At 41.4% G+C, this 27,399-nt stretch overlaps 2 protein-coding genes across 2 annotated transcripts in view; both read left to right on the top strand.

The window, feature by feature from the left end:
• Positions 1 to 1,752: 1,752 nt before the first annotated feature.
• TP53INP1 (tumor protein p53 inducible nuclear protein 1) lies at positions 1,753 to 23,007 on the top strand. The gene is made up of 4 exons (XM_075581152.1): positions 1,753 to 1,968; positions 10,093 to 10,361; positions 16,996 to 17,341; positions 20,911 to 23,007. The coding sequence occupies exons 2-4, from the start codon at positions 10,250 to 10,252 to the stop codon at positions 21,155 to 21,157; spliced, it is 705 nt and encodes a 234-aa protein (XP_075437267.1). The 5' UTR covers positions 1,753 to 1,968; positions 10,093 to 10,249; the 3' UTR covers positions 21,158 to 23,007.
• The window catches only part of CCNE2 (cyclin E2), a 45,874-nt gene continuing 39,476 nt past the window's right edge, over positions 21,002 to 27,399 (top strand). The window contains exon 1 of the mRNA XM_075581150.1: positions 21,002 to 21,140. The gene's annotated coding sequence lies outside the window, so the exon portion shown is untranslated. The remainder of the gene's footprint in view (positions 21,141 to 27,399) is intronic.

The following is a 27,399-nucleotide window of genomic DNA, read 5'->3' as shown; positions in this document are numbered from 1 at the left end:
GCACCCTGGCGTGATGCGCAGCCACATTATGCAAAGACAAGGATTTTGTCTTTGCTTGTAGTGACGGAGCGCTGGCCATGTCACGGTGGCGGTTCAGCCAATGAGGGCGAACCAGCCTCGTGACATAATGGCGCGCCCCCCCTCTCCCCGTCGTGCGCTGCCTGGAGTCCACCAGGTTGCGCTGCTGCCGGGAACGAGCGCCGCCAGGCACGCACCGGGGCCTTAGCCTAAGACTTCTTCACCATATTAGAGAGGTAAAGAGAGCGTTCACAGAGATAGTGTTAGGACTTGCAGAAAAAGAGGACACACCTGAACATGGTCTGTAAGCTTACAAATACGTTGGCCAAAGAGTTTAATTCAATGACCCTCACTTATGAGAGAATAGATACGTTTTAACTTCTGTATATGATTTCTCATGTTGGATGTAGCATTGGGGTTCTCTGTCTTTTGTTTATACTTAACTATAAACCTTCCAAACGAGGAAAATGCCCAATTTTCTTAAAATGGTTTATGGTTCACTAAAACCTTCTTCCAGCTGTCTTGCAAGTGTAGGGAAGCGTTCACAAGACCCCAGCGTGTGATTTTACACCCTCTGCACAACCACATTTCATTAACCGGAACCTATGATTTATTTGGGGGTTTCCTTACATGGAAAGGGATGGACTAAATAGTATTTTTCCCTCTAATACTAAACCCCAAAATGGTGTTGGACTATATTCACTGGGGGTTACTGTAGTCATAAAACAAAAAGATCAGCAGCTTCATTTGGAAAAATGGGGGGGTTTGGGGTATTCTAAGTGAATGATGTAGTGACATGCTAAGAGCTTTATATTGATGTTTTATGTGTATTTTCGCATTTGCATGAACTCACCCCCCCCCCCCCAGATGCTGCAAAATGTAACAATCACAAACTAGGCATTAAAAAGCACAGTGCTACCTAATACTGTACAGTACTGCAATATATTTGGAACATCTATCTTGTTGCTGTCCACATCCTGCCCATCTAATAAAATGTCACCCCTCCCCACCTTTTTAACTTGGGAGGTTCTGGCATTTTGCTGAATAGACAGGACTCACTGTGGTTGTTCCCCTCATACAGAGGTAAAAGGAATGGTTCACAGTTTAGTTAGGACCTGCATTAATTTTGATTATTATACCTTGACGTGGTATGCAGGCTTATGCCGCTTTCGCCAAAGGGTTTAACTAAATAACCATGTAAATATTATTATTGAAGTATTTAAACGTTATACTTATTACTTTATATGTTTTGTCAATTGGATGTAGCATTGGGCTCCCGTCATTTGTTTGTATGAATGATGTAGTGACATGCTATGAGCTTTATATTGATGTTTTATGTGTACTTTCGCATTTGCATGAACTCCCCCCCACCCCCCATATGCTGCAAAATGTAACAATCACAAACTAGGCATTAAAAAGCACAGTGCTACCTAATACTGTACAATACTGCAATATATTAGGAGCATCTATCTTGTTGCTGTCCACATCCTGCCCATCTAATAACATGTCACAGGCCTCCTCCGATCTAGGGACAGCTGGCACCTGTAGCCCCCAGTATCAGGTCCCCGTCCCTTTCCTGTCTGGACTTGCCCGTTTCTCTCACTCCTGACAACCCCCTTTTCTTCTTGGACCCACCTCCGAGGTCACGTGCGTTAACGACAGGCCGCCCACAACCGATCCCCCATTCCGATTGGCCGGCGGATCTCCGTGACGTCACCGCCCGATCAGCTGTTGGCAAAATCAGTTGTACAACAACAAAAGCTTCAGTTGGGACTGGAGAAGCGGACGGAAAGAAGGGAGTCTCGGTGCTGCTGCACGGCGGAACTATATAGAAACAAACCCCACGGTTTAGTGTAACCCGGGGCTGCTATCTACCTCAATACCAGAAGGGGAAAGGAAACTACTTCAACGGCGAAACAGTAACAAAAACAAGGCAAAACTAGCCACAAAGTAAGTAACGGTTTGTGTTGGAGACGCCGGTAGCTTCTGTGTATTGGGATGTTATATAAAGCTCCCCCCTGTCTTACTGCAGCGGTGACTTTCTTTTACTGGCTACAAAGGGGAGTGGGTGACCGTGTTTAAGCAGCACCCCCTCCCCTCTACTCCACTCCTCGGTGCGGAGGGAGCTCAAGCGTTGCGCCCCCCCGTGTAGTGTGCAGCTCGGGGGGATTATCACTGGGAGGTGGGGGTAAAGGATGCAGTGGTTGTGATAAAGTGCTCGGGAAGCGGTCTGCGCTGCGCCGGTCACCGCAGTGTATGAGCGGAGCGCGCGCGCGGGCTGTCGTTTTGAACGTGCCAGCCTTTGAAAGCCCGAAGAAGCCGTTACCGGCACGCGCACTTCTCACAGCAGGCGCCCGGCACGCGCACTTCTCACAGCAGGCGCAACAAGCTTCCCGTGCAGTTGCGTTGCCCTTGTTGTTGCTCCCCGCTCCCTTTGTGTGTGACGGTGGAGCTGGGATGATGACGCCGGTGGCGTGACGCACGCAGGCCTGGCTCCGCCCCTCCCCGGCTCCTCACTTTTTCGGGGATGCAGCTCGCGCCGGGGATAGTGTGTGTTGTGAGCGGTGACGTCACCGCCCCGCCCTCACGTCACCGCTTGACCCTCTCTCTCCCCTCTGTGGGCAGAGAGTGAGCGGTCACCTCCTCCCCTAGCGGTGCTATGCAACCGGCCTGAAGTGGCCGTGGAAGGTGTGCAGAAGTAAACATTAGTGGTGTATGCTGCACACCAACAGTAACTAAAGAGATGGCTACCGGCGCCCCTGATTGCAGGGAAACCTGTGAGTAATCCAACGTATATCACGTATAAAGAGGCGAATCAAGACAGTTCGGGTTTTTTAATCAAATTTAAACTGTATTGTGCCATGAGAACCCAACGTTTCAGCCTCTATTTGCCCTTTTCAAGTGAAGTGCCATGAAAAAGGCCAATGAGGCCGAAACGTTGTTTTCATGGCACCTTGTTTTGTTTTTTGTTTGTTTTATACTGGCAGCAGGATAAATAAAGCTTGTCTGATATACCCAACCCTAACCGTCCCTGCCTCAGTCCTAATCATCCAGTACAGGGGTCTCCAACTCTGTCCTCATGGGCCACCAACATGCCAGCTTTTATGAATATCTCTGCTTCAGCACAGATGGTTCACAGACTGAGTTGTGCTGAAGCAGGGATATCCATCAAACCTGACCTGTTGGAGACCCCTGAACCAGGACAAAGTCATTACCAATGAAATAAGGGAAAAGGTTAGAGCCGGGTGCCAGGTTTAACACACTTTAAGATGGATATGTCTGTGGATTCAAATAAAGTAAATGAACTTGGCAGCCACTTTGTTTAAACATTGCTCCCCGTTCCCTTTAGACTGTAAGCTCTCACGAGCAGTGCCCCCATTGTACCGTGCTGTGGAATTTGTTGGCGATTTACAAATAAAATAATAAAATGTGTTTGGGTTCTGGTATTTCTGTTCTCTCTAAATCACAATTTGGTCTAAAAGTATAGCTTTTAGGTCCTACAATTGTTGTTTTGGTTTAAACTTGGCAAAGGTCTATTTACAAGTCTCTGATCTGTAAAAATGGGGCAAATCTAAGCTCCCTTCCCTAATAATAACAATATTTTTTTAAATCCGGGATTGTAGCTTCATATCTGAATCCCCATTAATTTCGGCTCCGGGGACCCCTTGCTTCCAGAAATACCTACGTAGGGGGTGCTGGTAGTCTATCTGCTACCCAGGTTCACATTATGTGGGATTTTCAAAGATTCTGTGCCCTGCAGGCCAAAAAGAAGCAGTGACGCCAGGTTAGACTTCCTTTAACCTTTAAAGCCCAGCTAGGTCAACCTGCACCCGTTACAGAGGTAAGTATCTTCAGAAGCAGGGTGTCCCCTGAGCTGAAATGAATGGGGTTCCGTTCCAGAGACCTGCTTCAATCCTTCCTTTTTTTTTTTTTTACGGCACCATATTTGATTAAAAAATAAATAAAGTAATTGGAGTCTTTCCTTTATCTATTAATGTCATTGGTTCAATTTTGTTCTTGCTTTGGACTACTTTGAGAGGCAGGTTTAATTCACAATTGTCTGGTTGCATGTTTTTATGATGCTTTTCTGAGTCATATCTTTGCTTTTGTAAACAAGGGTGGTACTATTTGGCATAAAGATATGGAAAGATGTTTCCAATAATGGTAAATTCACTCATATTTGATAAATGTTTATAGCTATGTGCACACATGCCTTTTTAGTGTAGAGCAGGGCTCCCTTAGTTCAATTCTCCAAGGCAACCAACTGTTCAGGTTCTCGTGTCTTATTGTTAGTATTTGGAAAACAGAAAACCAGGATAGCGGTACGAGTGTTTTTTTAGCAATAAGTAAAACCATTAATGTGCTTTTTTTCAATGTAGGGTTGTGTTTTTTTTGGGGGGTGGAGGGGGGGTTTGGAAGCAGTACATGATGCTGACTTGGCACCCTATATGGGGGTTTAAAGGTCCTGTGCCACGTGGGTCAACGGTAATCCATGATGACATCAGTCAATGCTTCCTATTGGGCCGCATCACACGAACCTTTAAACTTGCAGGAGATGCTAGCATGACCCCTGGAGGTTCAACTCTGGATACCCCCTCCTGCCTACGTGTGTTTTTATTTTTCTTATGGCTGGCAGTGTGGGTCTTGGAGGCAAGCTTTGTGGTAGGTACCCGAGTCTAGAACATTTTGTGTCCAGTAAATCAACATGTGTCCTGTTTAACCTCCCTTATCAAATTTTTATTTTCTTTCCAGGAAGCACTTTTTTATTAGTTTAAAATGTGCTCTGTGTTCTTTTGCAGGTGGTTATTTTTTCTTTGTTTATTGGCATGAACTTTGGTTCAAAATACTTAAGTGGACACACACTCCATCACCTCCTCTTTTGGCAGCAATTGCTAGGGATGTTGGAAAATAAAGCAGATTAACTGGCGTGACACACTAATTGCCTAAAATAACCTACAATAAGCGGTCTGTGTGCTTTCATATTATCGTAATCCCTAAGGGACCTGCTGAGGTTTTTTTTTTGTTTAGTTTTAAGGCGGGCTTTATTCACCCTTCTTAGAATTTTGCCTCTGTTTAAAAATCTGTATTGACGGTTAAAAATATGCCACCTGGAAACAGCCAATTATGAGAACATCTACATACATTTGCTTTGCTTCATGTTTCCACAGTAGCCAATTGCTTCCAAAGTGTTTTTTTTTTTTTTTTTTTTTTTTTTTTTATAGCAACGAATAAATAAAGACTATTTCTGAAGCTTTGTATGTACAGGTAAATTATTAACAATACTTTTGTTTGGGCGGGGGAGGGTGCTGAGGTGGAAGTAAAATCTGGTGCCATCATTGGCCACATGGCTAAATAATGGACAATAAGTATCTGCTAATATACAGTGTACATCAAATACAAATATCACTTGTGAGCACAGTCCCATTTCTCAGACAGGTCTGCAGCCCTGTCCTTCCCCATTATTCATTGGCATATACTGCAGCCAGAGATTCTGGATAATGACATGAACTGTGTGGTCATTTGCATGTAAATTTCCCTGGCTGCAGTGGAAGCACTGTATGAGATAATGGGGAAGGACAGGGTTGCAGACCTGTCTGTGACATGGGAATGTGCTCACAAGTGGTATTTTTATTTGCTGTACGCTATAGGGTTTTTGTCACTTATTTTTTAGTTGCCATAACCTATTTTGGGTCTGCTAATAATATACACTACAGGTGGCCCTCGCGTCCCAGTTTCTGACGGATGACTTATCCGATAATGCAGTCTGCCAGACCCGCTTATCTGACAGTCACCGCCGCCGATTAACATGAGTCCCGCATTCCGACGGCCCGTTACCCGATTGGCGGTTAGCGGGACGCATTCTGTTGGAATAGCGAGGACCGCCTGTAATGCCAAAGAGCTTTCATTTCTCCAGAGATGAGGCAGCCTTTAACTGACATCTACTGGACTTATTCTCTCACCTGCTGTCTCTAAGTCTTCCAACATACCACTTGGATTGTAAGTTCCTCTCCTACTGTCTGATCTTATTGTATTTATTCCCTGTACTGTAGTCTCTTGTAATGCCCCAAGTACAGCTGTGGGCAATATATAAATAAAGATATACATATGATGCTGGGAGAATTGGGTAGATTTGTGCAGTCCTAGCAGAAGCCCAAACTATTAACTGTTTATTTCAATGCACTTTGGTTTTAAAGGCTCTACCCCCTGCTATAAAACATTGCTTACCCCTCCCACTTTTTTTCTTAACATGAATAGTAATCAGGGAGTCTCCAGAGCTTGACCATGTTAATTTCTGCTCCAGGGACTACCTGCTCTCTGCATTGGTAGTTAAAACTTCCATAAAGTACCGGGTGCACTTTCCTGTTTATTTCGGGAACAAGGGGGTCCCTGGAGCAGAAATTAACATGGTTCCTTTCCAGAAAGCTACTGATTCCCACCCATGCTGAAAAAAGTGGGACAATTTAAATGGGACTGAAGTTGGCATTTTAGCTGTTGGTTATTTTCCAAAGGTTAAATGGCCTGAATCACCTAGTTCAGTTTTTTAAATTGTTTTTGTTGTATTTGTTTCCCCCCCCATAGGGTGGAGTCCCCGGCATAAAGAAAATTTGTATTTAGCCTGGCTACTTAATCAAATTGTTATGAATTTCCACAAGTTTGGCACCTATTTTGATGCTCAAATCCTTTTTTGGTCAGGCCAAATAAAAGGGGGTTTTATATGTAAGGGATCTCATTCTGTGAAATGGTCCAAAGTCAATTAACCCTTGAAACACCACCTACTTATTCAAACTGGTACATATTGGCACCTGTATATTTAACCTGGCCCAAAAGGGTTTTGTTATCAATGACAGGTTTTATGTGAGAGAAAGAAGGGGCATAAATTAATTTAACTCTTGGAGAATAACTCGCAAATAAGAAGCTAACTTCAGCCTTGTGGCCTTTAGCTTGCACAATGCTTCTTTTAAAGCTCCACATAAGACATCACAAATCAGATGTCTCTGAACTTTTGAGACAAAATAAGTAGATGTTGGTCATTTGTTTTTGTATTTTCTTTAGCAAAGCTCCACAAGTCTACAAGCAATATTTTTAGTATTTTAAAGCTATATTTTAAAAAGGGTGTAGCCTTCTTCCTAATATAGCCTGCCAAAAGGTCTGTAGATGAAGTAAGTTTTCCAAAATGCAGCTTTTTAAAAGAACTACCTTTCCTTAAATGAAACAGATGACACTCTGCTTATTTAAGGAACTGCTACTTCCTGTAGGCTTCAGAAGTAGGTTATTTGCCTTTTAGCGTGTAGGGCTGAAATTTAAGAAAATGGTTAGAGCTCCAAAATAATCAATTTCTAGTCATCCAGGAGGAGTGGAAAATTAGTGGTTATGAATGGAAATAATCTTGTTCTTACATTTTGGAATAAAGCTTGTCAAATCTCCGGCTTCTAAGAGGTTGCTGACAACACCATTAACAGAACTACTTAATCGGTCACTAACCGGATAAGAAAAAAATGTCGCCCCACTTCTAAAGTGGAAGTAGGGAAGAGGATGCTAAATGTAGGCCAGTGAGTCTGACGTCAGTAGTGGGGAAATATTTTAATATCTGAAATACAGCAAGATCCAAGGTAACCTGGCTTTACTGGGTATATTCTGTCAAACAAATCTGATTTTGTTTTTGTGACTGGGTAATCGAAGGTAGAAGGTCAGGGTGGAGCAGTAAATGCATCTTACATAGATTTTAGTAAGGCCTTTGACTGGCATACATTAGAAGACTGAACCTGTTGCTGTAGTTGAAATGGAGACAGCATTGATTTGAAGGATGCATTTGTGGTAAGTGCAGTTCATTTGGGGAAGGTGACTAGTGGCGTGCCTCTGCTGTGTACAGAGATCGGTGCTCTTAAGACATTGCAAAGGGAAGTTCTGCAACACGGTTGACTCTCCTTCCTCGGGGAGGGAGGGGGTAAACAAAACAGATTCGGGTACATTTGGAAGAATGGTCGTGTGGCAACTACAATGAAATGTGAAATGCAAAAAAATCATGCGCAGGCTTCAAAAATCCATAGGCCGAATATGGGGTTAAAGGCAATCTAATGTAAACCACAAGGGCAGAAAGGGACCTGAAGGTCATATCGGCTGACTTAAAACTTGGTAAGAAATGGGGAAAGCCAGCAGGAAGAGGTATTGGCAGCAGAATGCAATGTTGTCATGCCACTTTATAGATCATTAGATGGACCTTGCCTCTAGTATTCAGTTTGGAGAGGATATCTCAAAAAGGCATGGCCACTAAAATGATGCGTATAAACAAACGAAAGGTCCTTTAATATGCACAGCTTGGAGAACAGACGGGAGTGGGTATGATTTTTTTTTAAATGGGCAAAAGGTATCAACAAATTACAAGAGGGAGGAATATTTCAGAAGCGTTCGAACAAGGGGTCACACTCTAAACCTGAAGAGCGGCAACCTCCGGAAAAATGTCAGCAATGTATCACAGAAAGGGTGGCGAATTCATAGAATAGTTTATCAGAGGTGGTAAAGGCCTATTAAATTCTTAGGCTCTTATACATATGACTACCTTAAATATGAAAGCCAATCATCAAATTTGTTTTTTTTCAGGTAATCCAACTGATGGGCAGACAGGGTGAATTAAGTGGTTCTGTCGCTTCATACCATTAGAAATATCTAAAGGGATTGTGGTGGGTGACTTCCTATGTAAGGCCACAATTATAGTGTCCGCGTGCCGCAAACAAAAGGCTGTACCTCTATAAGGCAGACCATAGAGTGTGCGACTAAGCACGCACACAAATTTTTTGAAAATACAATATAAATAGTTGTTTCCCACACCCAACCCCCGTTACGATGTCACATGCGCGGTTCAGCTAATGAGGGTGAACCGCTCGCGTCACGGACACGCTACCCTGTCGCATCCTGATATCCTCCAGCCTCAGTGCATGTTTCGCACGTGACGTTACGCACTGTCGCGCTCACCCCAACCTTAATCTTGGCCTTGGGCATGGGGAGTGTGTTTTTGAAAACTGCAATGACAGCTCTGTCACCAACACCGGTATTTTAAACCGTCTAGTATTGGGTTCCACCAGTGGACTGGTGCACTTAATGACAATTGTGTCCTCTAAATGGGTGTATTATTTGTGCAACAGGCAGATGTCATTTTGGGTCTACTGTCCATTGCATTAAAATTGTCATTGGAACAAATCTTTGTCCCAGATGAGCATTTAAATACGCCCAAAAAACTTTTATAGCTAGGAGGGGAGCAACTATATGCATACGTACGTGGTCATTAGGCCACCTCTCCCAGCTAATAATAATGGGGTTTAAATGTAGGCGACCGCCAAGCCTTAAAAAAATTTTTTTTTTTTTTTTTTTTATTGTGGGAGCCGTATATTTTGACGTTTGTATTGAGTATTGGTCTGTAGAATATAGACTCTCGCATAAATAAAAGCAAAGCTATGTTAAAGAGGCTATTTTTAATGGTTGGTTGATGTGGAGGGGATAAAAATTGCCATCTTTCAGGGTCACTAAACTCCTTTTTTAGGTAAGTGATAACTTGTGCTCTCTGAGTTGCAGTCTTGGTACTGCTTGTTAAAGCTCAACCTTCAGCAAACTGTAGGAGCTAGGAAAAATGGCCACACACCCTTTTTCTGTGCATTTATTATTAACCGAACAAGCTGCCTATTTGCTATACAACTACCTCCTTGAGGCAATAGGGGTAACTAAAGGTTGTATCTAAATAAGTGGTAAACAAAAAAAATCAAAAAAGTTCAGGAAGGCCATTGTCTCTAGTGCAACAGGAGCGTACAAGGGAATACATGGATGTAGACCAGCAAGTAAGCGTGGGCCTTTCTGATCTCCAAAGCTATAACTTGTAACTGTTGTCTGTGTTCAAATGCATTCACTGTCAACCCAGAAGTATCCTTTAGTGTTTTAATGGGCGCTTAAAAATGCTTGTTAATCTGCAATAAACACATTTTGGTTATGATGCACATTCTTTAACTGTAGTGAAAAATCTGTACTTTAATTTTGTGTATTTGAGCCTTAAGTCTTACACTTTTTTTTGTTTGTTTTTTCTTGCAGGCTTTTTACTGAATGGTTTACATTTTTGCAGTGTCACTGTCTCCGAGCTGAGGGATTCTTTATGCACTTTACCACTGCCTGTGCCACCTGGCTAATCCTGAGCCATCACCTTGAGGTCTGAAGCACTGCTATCAGAGGCCTGTGCCTTGCTTTGGAAATGTTCCAAAGACTCAACAATATGTTTGTTGGAGATGCCAGCAATGTCCCAAGCGACGAGCCTGAGTTCAGTGAAAAAGATGATGATGAATGGGTTGTTGTTGACTTTATAGGTAAGAATTTGACTTAAATCACCAGTCTTGCCAAAACCGCCCCATAGCTACCAGAGGAGCTTATTGTTTATTACAATTTATTTTAAACCTACATGGCAGCACAGGGATCATTCTATTATATGTTAATGCTATTCCAAAGCCTTTGCTATGCACGTTGGTCTAAAGCAAATGCTCCAACACATAGCTGAATGCAGCTTGTGTGGGAAGTGAAGCTTTTTTTTTATTTTTATTTTTATTTTTTTAATAAATACAAGTAACTACATTTTTTATTTTTAAAGTATAGCACATACAATAATATGCTACTTGTAAAACTACACTATACCATCTCATTTAGGCTGAGATTTACTAAACTGTTAAGTGGCCTAACATGATGTTACCTGTCGTTAATAGTAACACTGTAGTCACTATGGTTCATAACGCAACACTAATCAATGTTTTCTCCCATAAAGAACATAACTAAACGTATGTTAGTGGTAGAGGTGTTGTCTTATCACTAAACTAACTCCATTATGTTTAACGCAGGAAAGAAGCGTTATATTGGTTTAGGCAAAACTGAACCTGGTGTTACTCCTGTCCTGAAATAAGACTCTTGCATTGTCTCGATTGGTTTACATACTAGATGAGGTTGAAAAAAGACATGCGTCCAAGTTCAATCTATGCTAAATTTAGACAACAGATACTTTATCCTATATCTATACTTACTTATTGATCGAGAGGAAGGCAAACAAAAAACCCCAGTGTCATATCTTCCAATGATATCTCATAAGGGGGGAAAAATAAATTCCTTCCTGTCCAAGAATTGGCAATCGGATTACTCCCTGGATAAACATCCTTCCCATGTTTACTTATTTGGTATATCCCTGTATACCTTTCCCATCTAAAAAGATGTCCAACTTTTTTTGAACAAATCTATTGTAACTGCCATCACAGTCTCCATGGGTAATGAATTCCACATTTTAACTGCCCTTACTGTAAAGAACCCTTTCCTCTATTGCTGGTGAAATCTCCTTTGCTCCAACCTTAATGGATGACCCAGAGTCTTTTGTACTTCCCTTGGGATGAATAGTTCTTTTGAAAGCTCCTTGTATTGTCCACGAATATATTTGTATATAGTTATCATATCCCCTCTTGGATGCCTCTTTTTTCTAATGTAAATAAATCTAATTTAGCTAGCCTCTCCTCCATAAGTTAGATTGTACATCCCCTTCATTTGGTGGCTCTTCTCTGCACTTTCTCTAGTTCCATAATGTCTTTTCTAAGGAGTGGTGCCCCAAATTGTACTCCATATTTAAGGTGTGGTCTTACTAATGCTTTGTAAAGGGCATAATTCTGTTTACTTCCCTTCCATCCATTGCCCTTTTAATGCAAGATAAGATCTTGTTTGCCTTTGCAGCTACTGCATAACTTTGGGCACTATTGCTAAGCCTGCTGTCTACAAGCACTCCTAAATCCTTCTCCATAAATTATTTCCCTAATATATCCCCATTTAACTTGTAAATCGCCTGTTTATTCTTCCCAAATGCATAACCTTACATGTATCTGTATTAAACCTTACCTGCTCAAGTTTCCAGTCTCTCCATCTCCTTGAGAGAAATTTACATCCTGCTCCGATTCTACTACCTTACACAATTTAGTATCAGCAAAGATGGAGACTTTGCTCTCGATGCCAACCTCAAGGTCATTAATAAACAAGTTAAAAAGCAGGGGTCCCAGTTCCGATCCCTGAGGTACTCCACTCACAACTTTAGCCCAACCTGAAAAAGTTCCATTCCACAACACTCTGTCTATCCTTCAACCAGTTTTCAATTCAGGTGCATATATTTTTACTGAGTCCAATTTTCTTTATTTTGTACACCAACCTCTTGTGTGGAATCGTATCAAAAGCCTTTGCAAAATCTAATTAGACCACATCAACTGCATTACCCTGGTCTAAATTCCTACGTACCTCCTCAAAGAAACAAATAAGCTTAGTTTGGCATGATCTATCCTTCATAAATCCATGCTGACTATTACTAATTTTGTTTTCCATTAGGTATTCCTGAATATTATCCCGTATTAAACCTTCAAGTAGTTTCCCCATTATTGAAGTTAGGCTTACAGGTCTGTAATTCCCCGGTTGTGATCTAGCTCTCTTTTTTTAAATATAGGCACCACATCTACTTTATGCCAATCTTGTGGTACTGAGCCTGTGGAAATGGAGTCCTTGAATAATAAATGGGTTGGCTATTACTGAACTTGACTCCTTGAGAACTCTTGGATGTATGCCATCGGGGCCAGGTGCCTTATTTACTTTAATTTTTTGAAGCCACTTATGAACTTTTTCCTCAGTTAACCAATTGTCCTTTAATATGGAGGTTGTGGCTTATTCCTGCTGGCCTACTATTTAAATTGATTCTTCCCTGGTAAACACAGGGGCAAAGAATTAGTTTAATACCTCTGCTTTTTCCTTATCTCCAATCTGCCTACCCATCTCGCACTGAAAGAGTCCTATATTTTTCTTCTGATTTTGAAATTTTTTTTATTTGATTTATTATTTGCTATTAAGGTACTTAAAATAACTTTTTAGGGTTGATCTTACTTTCTATTGCAATCCTTTTTTTCATTATCCATTTTTGCTAATTAGGTTGCCCTTTTGCAATTTGTTATATTCCTTATAATTCTGATACGATGCCTCTGCCCCTTCTGACTTGAATCTAAACGCCTGCCTCTTTTCCATTTCCTCACCTATCTGTTTATTTAGCCACATTGGTTTTGACTTTCTTTTATACTTATTACCCAAGGGTATACACTGATGAGTTAAAGACTGCCCATTTATCTTATACATTTTCCCCTGCAAAAGCATCATCCCAATGTATTACTTGTAGATTAGATCTTAATTAAAATCTGCCTTACTAAAGTTTTTAAGGTCTTTGTTGAACTCAAGTAATCTGTTTTTTGATAAATTATTTCAAATGAGACCATGTTACGATCACTGTTGACAAATATTCAAATCCAGGAACATTTGGGTATTACTTCTACATTGTTTGATATTACCAAATCAAATATTGCCCCTCTCTGGGTTGGTTCCTCAATAATTTGGGTCATATAATTGTCTTTAAGCACCCCCAAAAACCTGTTTCTTTTGGTTGTAATGCTAATCTCATTGCCCCAGTCTGTCTGGATAATTAAAATCGCCCATTATGCAAACATGACCTAGTTTTGATGCCTTCTCCATTTGCAAAAGTATTTTACCTTCCTCAATCTCAGATATTTGGTGGTTTATAGCATATCCCTACAAACATTTTCTTTATACTTTTACCTACACTGCTAATTTCTATCCACAGGGATAGACCAGTTTAACGTCAGTATTAACTGCAATTTGATGTATATAGCGTTATTTCACTCCACTTTTGCAAAAGCCCATTTTCATTGTCTGCATAAGAGTAACAACAAGACTTGCATAATTACATATGTTAACGCATTGATAACGTGACATTAAAACATGCTAATTAGCTCTAGTATGGCAGTTATCTTTGCATATAATTAACTTGATGAATATGAGTAACTCAACATCCCTTCTTGTTTTTGGGTAACAAGTGCCGTGATTTTACTTCACCTCCGCCCCCCTCCCCCAACCTCTGTCCGCCTCAACAGCCAGCTCTTCCTCTCTTCCCAGTGCAGAGGGGGTGGAAATGTTGCTGGCGTGGATTGCAGCTTCTCCCTGCCCCCTCAGCTGCTAAATAACAGTACACTGAATACTATACAGCCTATCCTGCGCTGATAACCTAGTTCCCAGTGTAACGAGGAGCGGGACCGTATTCGCCAGCATTAAGCAACTGAACAGAGTAGGGAGAAGCTCATACCCACGACTGAAAACGTTCCTTCTGTCTGTACAGTGTATGGGAGTTTGTGCAGCTCTCTTTTTTGAGGCTTGATGTGTTGTCTACCACTGCTGTAGTCGAGGGCAGCGATGCGCAAACTGGGCGGCGCGCCCCCCGTGGGGGGTGGGAGATTGTTCTGTGCGTGCGGTTGCAGAGGCCCTGCGTTCTTCCCCAAGGCATTTAATTTTGTGCTAGGGGATCGCATGAGGCCTCTGCAACACTCAACTTACCTTGTTTCAGCCGGCTGTGACACGTCGCCATGGCAACACGGCATCAAATGACGCAGCGGGCCATGTGACATGACATCACATGACCCCGCAGCATCATTGGACGCAGATGTGAGGTGGGGGGGGGCAAGCTAGACGGGGGCGCAGCAGGAAATGTTTGCGTTCCCCTGGTCTAGGCTATAGTGACTAAACCAAAACGCTTAAACGTCCTTCTTTTCCCTCGGTCTGCAGGGCTGTGTTTTTAAATAAAATAATTCAAACTTAATCATAATGTTCCAACTGAAAGGAGGAATTTAAAAAAACAAATGTATATAGTTCAGGAAGGAAGAGCAACAGGGATTCGCCTCATAGTCTAATATATTAGAACTCTCAATGGTATTGAGGCAAAAATAGCAGTCACAATGTTAAAATATTAACTGATTATCTGAAGGAGTTTGTTTCCCTCTATGGGTACTGTCTGAAGTCTCCAATCCTGCCTCGTGTCCACTAATCTGCAGAGAAGCTTGCGATACTGGAGGTTATCACTTAAGCCTCGTTCAGGGTGCAGGCTTCGGAGGAAGGGCGTGCTGACGTGCGTGCGGCCGTGGGATACAATGTATTTAAAGTGAACTGTGGTTGTCAGGGTAGCAGCTGCCCTGTCTCCGAAGTAGGGAGTTGACGCTGGCTACAGTTTCAATAAACAAAAAATCCGTTTTTTGAAGCTGCAGCAGCGTCACTGGGACCTAGGCAGCCAATTAAATAATTCTTGAGAAGGATTTCAAGACTGCAACTTCGATCCCTAACCTCAGGTCTGTAGCCCCGCCCCCTCCTCGCCTCCTGAACTCCTGAAAAAGTCTGCTGGGAGGATGAACACACATCGCCCAGCAGACTAGAACACCCTCCCTCCCGAACACCCTCCCTCCAACTCCTGCCTCTGGCACCCTGAACGAGGTCTTACTGCTCATTTCCTGGTTGCAATTCCTCTATGTGGAACTGGTTCTAGAGCTGGAAGGTTATTTTAAGTTCTGAAAGCCACATGACTGCTCCTACAGTACTTTCAACCACAGGGCCCCATCTCGAATAATATGCATTTTTGTCTCAAATAATAATAATCCATTATCAAATTGGAATCTGCAGTGTTTTTATGTCCTAATAACATCACACATTTTTAATGGACAGCGGGAGTGAGGCCAAACTGTCACCCATGAACTAGAAATAAACTCCTGCTAAAAGACTATCTCAGGAATGATGGTATCCCTGAGCATAAAGTGGCTCTGCTCTTGTGTAATCCCATTTTAGATTCTGTTCAAGACGGGGAAAAAGCTGTTTTACAAAATGTTGCAGCAATTTACATGTTATGGTCAAACGTGATTTAACATTTTAACTCTTTGGGGGCTGCATGGTGTAGCCACCATGTCATGAGGTCTGGAACTCCAGGAGCCCTATGATGTAGTGCCTACTTTAGGGGTTTTCAACTTGTTTTCTAGGGGCGTGTTCTGCGCTCCTGAGGACTCTTCAATTTGTATCTGTGATTCTGCAAAGATCACTCTGAAGAGCGGTTTCATGATTGTGATGTGCTGCAGGGGCTGTGGCACTCTTAACGGGTTGGAGCAGCAATCTCGCAACATCATTTATATGGGGGGGGGGACACTCTGTCCTCAGGAGCTGAACAGTTATTTATTTTTTTAACTCTAGGGAAGTGGTTTTCAATCTTTGTCGGGTAACCCCTAACCACTGTGCTTAGTTGCTGAGGCACCCCTAGAACAGGACAGGGTCACTGAAAATACCCAACCAAGAAACTGTCACAGGAGAGACAGACTTGGGGGAGGGGGGGGGAGCAGGGAAGCCAGAGGGGGCAGAAAGTCACAGAAAACACACACCAGTTGCAGAAAAACAAACAGGACAGACACACAGCTTCACCTCTCTACTGCCAATGCTGCTTCTTCCTCCTGTGCTTGGTCATGCCCCACAGGCTCCAAACACCACCTCCTGATTGTTGCTGGGTAATACAGTCAGCCAATCAGGATAGAGGAAACTGCCCTGCTCAGGGAGATTGGAGAAACACAGCGGCACCTTGTTCATCCTTACGGATGTGGCACCCTGGTTGGGGAACACTGCTCTAGGGACACCCACGTTCCTGAGATGGTTACGGGTTTAGTTGCTGGAGTTTGTGCTCCCAATAGTGGTCTAAAATTGGAAGTCACATCTGCTATTGTATTTAACAGGAAGTTGCAGCAGGATGACCGGGGCACCAGCAACTAAACTGCTACGTATCTTGAACTCTGGGGGGGGGGGGGCGGGGCGCCCTGAACCTAAAAATAGTGTTCAGTTAAAGTTTTGAGGCACTCCAATTAATGAATTTTATTTGTTGGGTTGTTATGGGAATGTAAACTCTCGAACAGTTTGAGACATGTTGAATAAATTCATTAATTAGAAAGCCCCACACACTTTTTTTTATTAAACTACTTGCCTGCTTTAAAAAAAAAAAATGTAATGATGTATACTAATAAATTATTCTCTCTGTTTTTCACAACTTTATGCATTCTCATACCAACTCTCTGGGTAAAGTGGATGCTTGCACTAGATTTTCTGAAGACGCATCCGCCTTCGAAGAAATCTCATCGGTTGATGAAACTCCGGTTCTCTCCTACGCATCAGCTGCTTTTGAATGGTTGGGCAACCCCAGTGACTCCTACTTCGTTCACTTCAACCCATACCCAATGGAGGAGAGCTGGTTCGTGACACCACCACCCTGTTTTACTGCAGGGGAATTGACCACTAATGAGGTGGAGACCAGTCCCATGGAGAACCTTCTCATAGAGCACCCAAGCATGTCTGTGTATGCCGTCCATAATCTATGCCACAAACAAGAGGCTGATTGTGAATTGGAGTTTCACAGCTCTAGCAGTTTAGGGTAAGTTGCCTTCTGTTGTGTGTGTTTGTTTGTTTGTTTGTTTGTTTGTTTTTGCTCTTACCGCCATTGCTGGTAGCAGATTCTGTATTACATACACAGACAAATAAGGGCAAAAATGCACAAACTGATACAAAAGGTCACGAGGGCACTGCCCATGAGAGCTTACAAAATATAGGGAATATGGGCCAATGTTGAAACAAAAGTAAAGTGGCTGTTCCTTGTGGGATGGAGTATACCTCCAGGGTGGCGTATAGTACAGCCGACCGCTGATCCCATTAAGGTGGGAGTTGGATGTTGGAGGTTTGACGGTTAACTCGCCTTTTCAAGGAATCCATTCAAGGAGGGTGTTTTTTTTGTATATATATATATATATATATATATATATATATATATATATATATATATATATATATATATATATATATATATATATATATATATATATATATATATATATATATATATTTGTGTGTGTGTGTGTAAGCTGGGGTAGAGTCTGGTATGTGGTAGGGCATTTAAGAGTGGGGGCAGCAACAGAGAAGTCTTGTAGGCGGGAGTGGAGAGGTAATAAGGCAGATGTCATGGCCAGAACGTAGGTGGCGTTTAGATATATATTTGTGGTTAGGAGCTGAGATGCAAGGGATGGCAGTGTCGTTAAGCTTTGCAAGTCAGAAATAGGGTTTTATATTTTTGTTCTAGAGGATATGGGAAGCCAGTGTAGTGATTTGAGTGGTGTGTGAGGTAGGAGTCTGGCAGCAGCGTATTGGATGGATTGGAGTTGGTAGTCGGACAAGAAGTCAAACTAAAAAAAGGTTGCAGTAGTCAAGGCAGGACAAGATGAGGGAATTAGTATTTTAGTTGCACGATCAGTGAGAAGGGTGATATTTCGGAGGCGGCAGGACAATGAGGAATGAAGGGTCAGATGACCCCTAGGCAGTGGCCTTAAGGTGTTGATGAGATTATGATATTGACAGTGAGATTATGGTATTGACAGTGAGTAAGTGTTTGGGTCTAGGGGTGACAGTGGAATGGGGGAAGAGGTGTTGTACATGTTAAGCTTCAGGTAATGTTGTGACATCCAGGAGGAGATTGCAGAGGGACCGTTGATGACAGGGGAGAGGTCAGGGGTGGAGAGGTAAATTTGGGTGTTATTGGCATAAATAATGCTGAAAGACAAAAGCTTGTATTGGCTCACTGAGGTGTGTGTGTGTGTGTGTGTGTGTGTGTGTGTGTGTGTGTGTGTGTGTGTGTGTGTGTGTGTGTGTGTGTGTGTGTGTGTGTGTGTGTGTGTGTGTGTGTGTGTGTGTGTGTGTGTGTGTGTGTGGTGTGTTCGGACATCAATGGAGTGAAGAATATTCAGGAGAAGTGGGTGATCAGCAGAGAGATTTAGGAGAATTGGTTAGGAGTGACTTGGTCATTGGCCACTGTTGATGCGGTCTCTGTGGTGTGGTGTAGTGGACGGAAACCAGATTGCAGGGAGATAGAGGAGAGAAAGTGAGTCAGGTGGTTTTATACAAGCGGTAACTGGCTGGAAGTATTTCGGGGCTCCGTGCAGTGTCTGCATGTGGAACCGTGATAACGTTACGTGACGTGGGGCCTCTTATCTGCCCTCACATAACGTGATGACGTTGCATCTTCTGGGGTAGCAGGAGAGGCTGGCATTTACGAAGGTGCGCATTCTCCCCCGGACCAACTCCGGTAATCACTGTTTAAATGGATAGTTTAACCACCACAACATTTAAACTATACAATTATGGAAGCTGTGCCGAGCCAGGTGCATTTGCACTGAGGGCACCGCCATCAAGCTGGCCTTGAATACATGTAGCTTGGATGCAAAGGAGTTGAGTGGTAGTTGGAGAGGGATGCTAAGAAAAGGTATGAGTGCATGTTTGTTAAGGTGGGAATGTGCCAGAGGTGAATTAGTGTGGCATATTAATCTATAGCGCTACAGAATATGTTGGCGCCTTCTAAATAAATGATGTCATGTTTACAAATGATGAGCTGTAAGGTCTATTTGTGAATGTAAACAAAAAAGGAAGGTGGTGTATGGTTAGCGCTAAATAAAATAAATAAGTGATAAACCTCTATAGAAGTACCCCCTATTGGCGGGCTAGGCTGCCTGGTGAGATACTGATTAGTACAAATCAGAAGAACAAGGTGCAAAAGAAAAAAAAGGCGCATTACAAGTCTAATTGAGTGAAATTCTGGAAGTCCAATGAGTGATGAAAAAAGTGTCCAAATGTATACAGACCCTTCTGATCCTTTGATACCAGATGGTCAGATGCGGCTTCTGCCATGCAGTCCGTGATAGAAATAAAGAAGTAAACAGGCAATGAATATCGGCCGTGGAAAGGTGACAATTTACCCTCTGGTCACACTGGAGCGTATCTTAATTGTACTCCTGCGATTCCCCGCGTCCCTAGGCCGGATACTCCGTCACTTGGGGTGGACCTTGAGGTTGAAGACTTTGTTTCCAACACACACGTCTGCCATGCTGCTCACGTCACTCCGTCAGATGAGCTCTGAACTTTACCCTACGTCGGAAACAAAGTCTTCAACCTCAAGGTCCGCCCCCCAAGTGACGGAGTATCCGCCCTAGGGAGGCGGGGAATCGCAGGAGTACATTTAAGCTACGCTCCAGTGTGACCGGAGGGAGATATTCATTGCCTGCTTCTTTATTTCTATCACGGACTGTACGGCGGAAGCCCCATCTGGTATCAAAGGATCAGAAGGGTCTATATACATTTGGACACTTTTTTTTTTTTTCATCACTCATTGGACTTCCAGAATTTCACTCAATTGGACTAGTAAGGCGCCGGTTTTTCTTTCTTTTGCTATTTGTGAATGTGCCACATGGTGATGGGTTTAGCACTGCTTGGGAAATCTGGACTATAATCTGTATGGTAGACCTCACAAGAACTGTTATTGGCTCATTAGAATTTCTTTTAAAGTTGACGTTGGCTACGTGTATTGGTGTTTAAAATTGAAGAGGTATTGCACAGTAGTCTTCATTTTACTGGAAATTAAGATAAATTGACAAGTACATTTTGTTTTAATTTTATCAATGGCTGTTGGTGTTTTTTTTTTATTTTATTTTTTTTCACATTTTAGTTATATATTATTTATTTATTTTTATCAACTGTTCTTTATAAAGTTTGAGTAACTGACGCTGGTTAAAATAAGGGTTGGCCAACTTTGGTGCTACGAGGTATTGTCCTTAACATGTCAAGAATGAATCCACTTGGTGGTGTTAAGGGTTCTCATTTAAATAATTGGTACTTTATTTTTACCCAAATCTGACAAAGTAGTTAATTTTAACGACTGGCTTGGGATAGGATTTGATTTCCTCTGGCGACTCCCTTTTGTCTGTCCCTGTGCCCTGCAAGTGCTTGTACACATTTCAGAATAAGCAGAATTGGCAATATAGTACATTGAACATCCTCTGATGGTTCAAATATCATGATTGTTTAAATGTGTTTTTTTTTTTTTATGGAGCTGAAAGAATCTATTGAATGCACATTGTTTATATAATGCAAATGTTATTTTAATACATATTTTCCCTTTTGTAGGTTGGATGCTCAAAATGAAATGGGTCAACACATCCATTGTTACGTTGCAGCTCTCTCTGCTCACACAAACTTTCTAGAACAGACCAAGACTTATTGCTCTGCAAGGTTGTCCAAGGGGCGTTTTGAGAGACATCTCAACAGAAAGAGCCTCCGACGCCAAAACCTCACCCGAGGCTGCCACCCCCGACAGATTAAGCACCGTGGACTAATTGTCCACCAACCTTGCCAGCGTCAGTACAATTATTGATGGAATATTTGAACTTTTTTTTTTTAATCGTTTCTGTTCCAGAGGTGCCAGCAATATATTGTGAAGGATTGCGGGCTCCTCTGGTACTAGGACCGTGAGCTGCAGGGGCTTATTTTGGAATATGGAGCTCTCAATGCAAAATATGTCTGTCTTGCCCATGTAAAACGGAACTGGTTAATGGCCCCAAGGATTTTTTTTTTTTTTTCTCCTGTAAGTTTGACTCGTCCCCTTGTGTGTGTTTAATTTTTAAAACGATCATGTTAGCAGTTGCTTGCTGACCGAACAAGAGTAGTAAGTTTTGTCTGGGAACTGAGTGGCTTAACCTTTTGTATGGCACACATTATGGAGAGGGTATTCATTTTAACTCCAGTTCTGCACCAAGGTAAACCAACTATTTGCCAGGAGTAGCAATAGCAAAACTGCGGTCATTTTGCACAAGAATCTCAATGTCCGTTACACTTGGAAACGTGAAATCTCCAAAAGCCGTTTAAAATCGTGTTATTGGTGCACAATTTGTGATATTACTGTGGTTAGTTTACCATACAATTTGCCCATTAAGAAAAATCTTTCTTCAGCCCTACATTAGAGCACTGTACATGGTTTTTGCATTAATTTCAACATTTTAAAATCTCCAGTAGGTTTGGGCATTTGATCTGTTTTTTAAAAAAAAAAAAGAAAAGGAAATTAGTCGGTTGACTGGTCTAATGATAGCATACAGTTGTATTATATCTGTAACCATGTTTACAATTTTTCTAATCTCTAACATGTTTGATACTTATGCCGAAATTACAGATGTTATTGAGCTGTATTGAAAAAGCTACACCCGTCACAGAGGTCAACTTTCTTTTTTTTTTTTTCGTCATGTCTCATGATGCTGGGAGTATCAGACAGGCAGAAGTATAATGGTTTAGAGATGTGTGAACTTGTCCCATTTGCAATCATGTTGTTTTCCCCACAAATTTTTATTGCAACAATGTCGGTCACTATTGTTTTTTTACTTTTTCAAAAGTTCATTAAAAGTACCAGTCACGTGACATTGCAAATTTTGGGGGCGAGCCTTTAACATTCCACACAAAGTTGGAAACCGTCAAATTTTATAGTGTATGACCTTTTTCTCTAACCAGGTTTATTACCAATCTTCTACTTTCCTTTTTTTTTTTTTTTTTTGTGTAAACCTGAAACTGAGAAACCCGTCCTTCCGTCCTTCCACACCACTTTCATTTTTATTCATCATTTACAGCAGGGGTGCGCACACTTTTTTTTTTTTTTTTTGTCTGCGCCCTCCCCACAACCTACCTCACCTTTTGTCTCCGGTGTTTCTGACGTCACGTCATCATGTGATGCCGCGTTGCAATAGCGACGCGTTGCCAGAAGTCACCGGATACGAGGTAAGCAACATATAGAGGTCTTGCGTGCTCCCCTGGCATTTAATTTAAAGGCTTTTGGGAAGAGCGTGGGGCCTCCGTAAGCGCCATGCGCACCCCTGATTTACAGGATGAGTGACAATGATTGATTTTTTTTTTTTTTTCCTAGAAAGATTACAACAATTCAATATGTTTTTATGCTTGAGCGTTTCTATTGCCAAAATCATAAATCGCCTCCCTAAATAGTATGGTATGGCTATCTCCTTTTTCTGAAAAAAAAATAATCAATCACTTCTCTTAAAGCAGCAGTTCCCTCTTCTCTCTCCCCCCCCTCATTAGCACCCCTTCTATATATATATATATATATATATATATATATATATATATATCAACTGTAAATATTACTGTATGTTTATTTGCATGTCTTAGACAGGTCTGCAACCCTGTCTTTCCCCATTATCGCCCAGCATACAGCGCTTCCACTGCAGCAAGGGATTCTGGGAAATGACATGCAAATGAGCACTCAGTGCCACCTTTTGTCTCAAGCTCGTATTACACAAGCAATACGAGCTTGAGACAAAAGGTGGCACTGAGTGCGCATTTGCATGTCATTTCCCAGAATCCCTTGCTGCAGTGGAAGTGCTGTTTGCTGGGTGATAATGGGGAAAGACAGGGTTGCAGACCGGTCTAAGACATGCAAATGAACATACAGTAATATTTACAGTTGCTTTATGCTTTACTGTGGAGGGTTTTTGTAACTTTTTTTTACCCACCATAACCTAGATAGATAGATCTATCTACCGTTAGTACTTCGTGGAGACTTAAATTCCCTGTCACACAGGTCAATTGGAATCTTTTATTGATCCACAGGATATTTAAACCTGCATTTTGTTTCCCCTGGAGTGGACCGTACCAGCGGCACCTCCCCAGGTAAGTATTGCGGGAAGCAGGGTGTCCCCTGAGCTGAAATCAACATGATTCAGCCTCAGAGACCCCCTGTTTCCTATACATGAGTTTAAAAAAAAAAAAAAAAAAAACGTGCAGGGTAAAGTGCTCCTTTTGATGTTTGTATACTTTTGTAGACTTTAATTTGTGTAATAAATCTGCAAATATATCTTTAAAAAAAAAAGTTGGCCTTCAAAAAAACTGACCCATGATGAAAGTCTAAAAAAAAATACGTTTTTAACTGTGTAATATTGAAAATGTCCAAGCAACTATATACATTAGACAAACATTAAATAGTAAAGTATCACAAAAAAAATGCATCTTAAGAGCAGACTGCTGTGTACATCAAGGCGTTCTTGTTGTGCTGGAATATTTGACCACGGTTGATTAGACCACTACCTGACCAAATTTAGCCAATGTTACAAATTTAGCAGGACTAGATTAATGGGCTCACTTATACGCAGATGAAATGTATACGGGCATTTTAGTGACTATGGCCAGTGCTAATGCACAGTATGTTGGGAACTTCACAACCCACCATTATAATAGTAGGTTTCTAAAATGCCTTGATGCTGTGTCATGGAGAAGGTCTGTACCATGGTCACTGTAAAGGGATTGCTCTTGATACCTCAAACTTGCATCTCTCCATCCTCCTATTGAAAGATGTGACCTTGAAGGTACCAGACATAGAACTTGAAATATACATGTTCCAGTACTTCCTAAATGCTCTACCTGTGTCACCATTTAAAATGAACTAGTATGTCCATAGGGAAAGTATCAAAACAAATGTTCTCAGGGTCAAAACAATTCAGCCGAACATTTTAAATAATGAGTACTTAAGTTGAGAACTTTATGCAGGAATCCTTTCTATTATAAGGCACATTACTTTCTAACGTAATTGTGAAGGTAAGGTGTGTGTGTGTGTGTGTGTGTGTGTGTGTGTGTGTGTGTGTGTTCCCTATTCCATAGCACAATATGGAAAATCATATAGATATATTAATAGATGCAGAAAGTTGCGCATTGTTGACCATATTTATGAAACGGTGCTCTTCCGGTGGTAGTAGGCATCTTAAAGCTTAATTCCTTGAATAGGCTATAAGGTGTCTTACCTAGCCTCACTTGGTAAATATAGGACTATATTTAGTATCCCTACCCACACACATGAATTATTTTAACGTTTAATTATTTTTTTTTGTTTGCTATACTTGGTTTTAAAATTGTGCGATTACCATCAAATACTGTCAGATGTTTAAGGCAGTTTCTTGAGCCAAGTACATATTTAGAATTGGCTTAATTGTTCAATGCATTAGATAACAAGGTGGCATTTTATTTGTCATTAACTCTTTAGAAACCACTTCTTGTTTACCACTTCTAGCAGATAGTGTTTCAGTGTTTTATTAGGATGGTGCTGTTAAACAACCTTGATACTGCAGTGCCTTTTCTTGCCTTGTGTACTAGTGGTACTTGTGCTATGTATTCGCAAATTGAATTTCAGGGGGAGAGATCTTCACCCTTGTCCTGACAGCCCAAACATCTCTAATGCCAGATGTGAACATATGGCTATTCATTCAGTGCAGTTCCTGATACTTCAACTAACAGCCTATTTATGTTCATAATTGTGTGTTTTTTGTTTTGTTTTAATCATCACAACCTGAAGTTGTTTCACTCCCAAGAACCTTTGCTATTTCTGGATGTAACGGGCTTTGTAACACTTGACCTTGCATGGTTTTTCAACCTCCTAATTTTCAATTGCAGTTCCTTGTCTTCATTAACCTGGAGATGCATCTGTTTCCTTAGGCCTGGTCCCCGCTGGCTACTGCAGTGGACGCTGCAGGGACAAGAACAGCCCCACAATGGGGCTGGGCCCGCTGCGAGGAGGGGGCGCTGCACTGCGGACAAGCTCCTGCTCTCGAGAAAATTGAGATCAGGAATTGTGATGGAGTGCTAGGCCACGCCCCCCGGCGGTTCAGCCAATGAGGGCGAACCTGCCGGGTGACGTCACGGCTGCGCCCCCGTCACGCCCCCCCTGTCTTTCCCCTTGCAGCTCACTGCATACCGGGGGACTCGGCTGCACGTGCCGCCAGCCTCGCAGGCAGCGGGGCCGTAGCCTAAGGCATTAAGACATGTGGACACAGGAACAGTATGGAATTCTAGTTGGCTTTCATTGTGGAAGCCTTCAGAACAGGACTATTATCTTTGCAGATGCATTGATACTGAAAGTTTGACTCCTTAATTGACTTATTTTTACCTTGATATAAACTAGCCCCATTGTTGGGTTACTCTCGGGTAATCCGAGCCTTTGGCTAACACCTTAGTTCGCCTGCTTGAGTTCCATTAAACAAGCTGGAGTTTATTATACACTACCCATTTTTCAGGTCAGTTGTATTTTGGTGCGTATTACTGGTAGTTTGGCGATCTTGGTCAGCTTCTTATTATGGATTAAGAACTACTTACTCAATGTAAATTTTAATTTCGGTTTTAGGGATTTATGATGTGCCCATCATGCTGAAATGTTTTGGGACAAAATCCTCAACAGAGCAGGTGGCATCTAAAGATCTGTAGGCTTTGAGGCCACAGTTGCAAAGTACCTTCAAACTAAAATTTTGCAAACCATTTCACCCCCTTGGTATGCACATCTTGCTTGGCTCTGTAAATGTACGCCAAGCATTAAATATGCCACCTCACTACCTGCAACAGCAAAAAATAGTAACATAAGGATACCTTAATTGCACCTATTTGGAATGTCATGTATGTATATGTATATATATATGTATATGTATATGTGTATATATATATATAATATATATATTTTACAATCCTTTTCGAAATGACACTTACTGTATGGATGGATGTTCTATTCATCCACTACCATTTGAAATATATTTTTGTAATTTTTTTTTTTAATTAAAGTTTTACATTGGATTTCCAATTTCAGTGTATAATTCTGGTTTCTGGCTTTTTTATTTATTTTTTTAACCCAAAATGCACTCTTGTCTGTCGAATAGTGGTTTTAATCTTCAATAAATATTAGTCTTCCAATGACATTAAGTGATTCAATAATCGGAGTTGAAAATTTGCGATTATAGAAAAATATGCGCAGATGTATTTTCACTGATCATTATTAGACTAGTTTTCTAGATTTGTTTTTATATTGATAAGTAGTGAATAAGAAAAACCATTTGTGCACCAATGTGTTTTTTACTGACACCATAGCGTATAAAAGTTTTAACTTTATTTATTTTCTTTCTTGCCACTCATGGCATTTAATTGGCAGTAGTATTTTTCCATTTGTAAACTTGGGTTAAAAGAACATTTTCTTCACTCCCTTATTGCAACTCCAACCATACAGTAAGTGGCCTGCTGCATTAATGGGCCTTCATAGCAAATGGAGAGGCAATTTGACATTGGTCTTTGGAAACATTTAATTGAATGGATAAAACTGATGTTGAACAGAATTGTAACATCATTGTAAGGACATCAATCTTATGGAAGAAATGAATGAAATGTACTTTTAAGCAACAATTAATGTTTCAGAGGCGCAAAGTTGCTTTAAAGTTGCGTTTTAAGTAAAAATAACGTTTTGCTTTGAAACTGTAGATGCTAAAATATTTTTTTTTTCTTCCCGCTGCCCCCCCCCCCCCCAATCTATGTTGACATCTTGAGTAGATGCTAACAATTTACGGTGCATATTTAATGCTTGTGGTGTTTTGTTTTTCTGACCATATTGTATGGTCATTTCGTGACTCCCTCAGGCTTCTGGTTACCAAGAAAACAAACTACTTGAATGCCTGATCACAAAACATGGTTGCAAAGTAACTTTGAGTGGCAACTTAAAGGCAGTCTACACCTCAATAAAGAAACGATATTCCGAATGTTTTCATTTGCGCACTATTTTATTGGTATTTAGTTTTAGATATTTGAAACCCATAGTCG

This window comes from Ascaphus truei, unplaced genomic scaffold, assembly GCF_040206685.1.
Source record: "Ascaphus truei isolate aAscTru1 unplaced genomic scaffold, aAscTru1.hap1 HAP1_SCAFFOLD_1083, whole genome shotgun sequence".
Classification (NCBI taxonomy): domain Eukaryota; kingdom Metazoa; phylum Chordata; class Amphibia; order Anura; family Ascaphidae; genus Ascaphus; species Ascaphus truei.
Note: the sequence above shows the minus strand (reverse complement) of the source record. Positions and strands in the feature narration are given on the sequence as shown.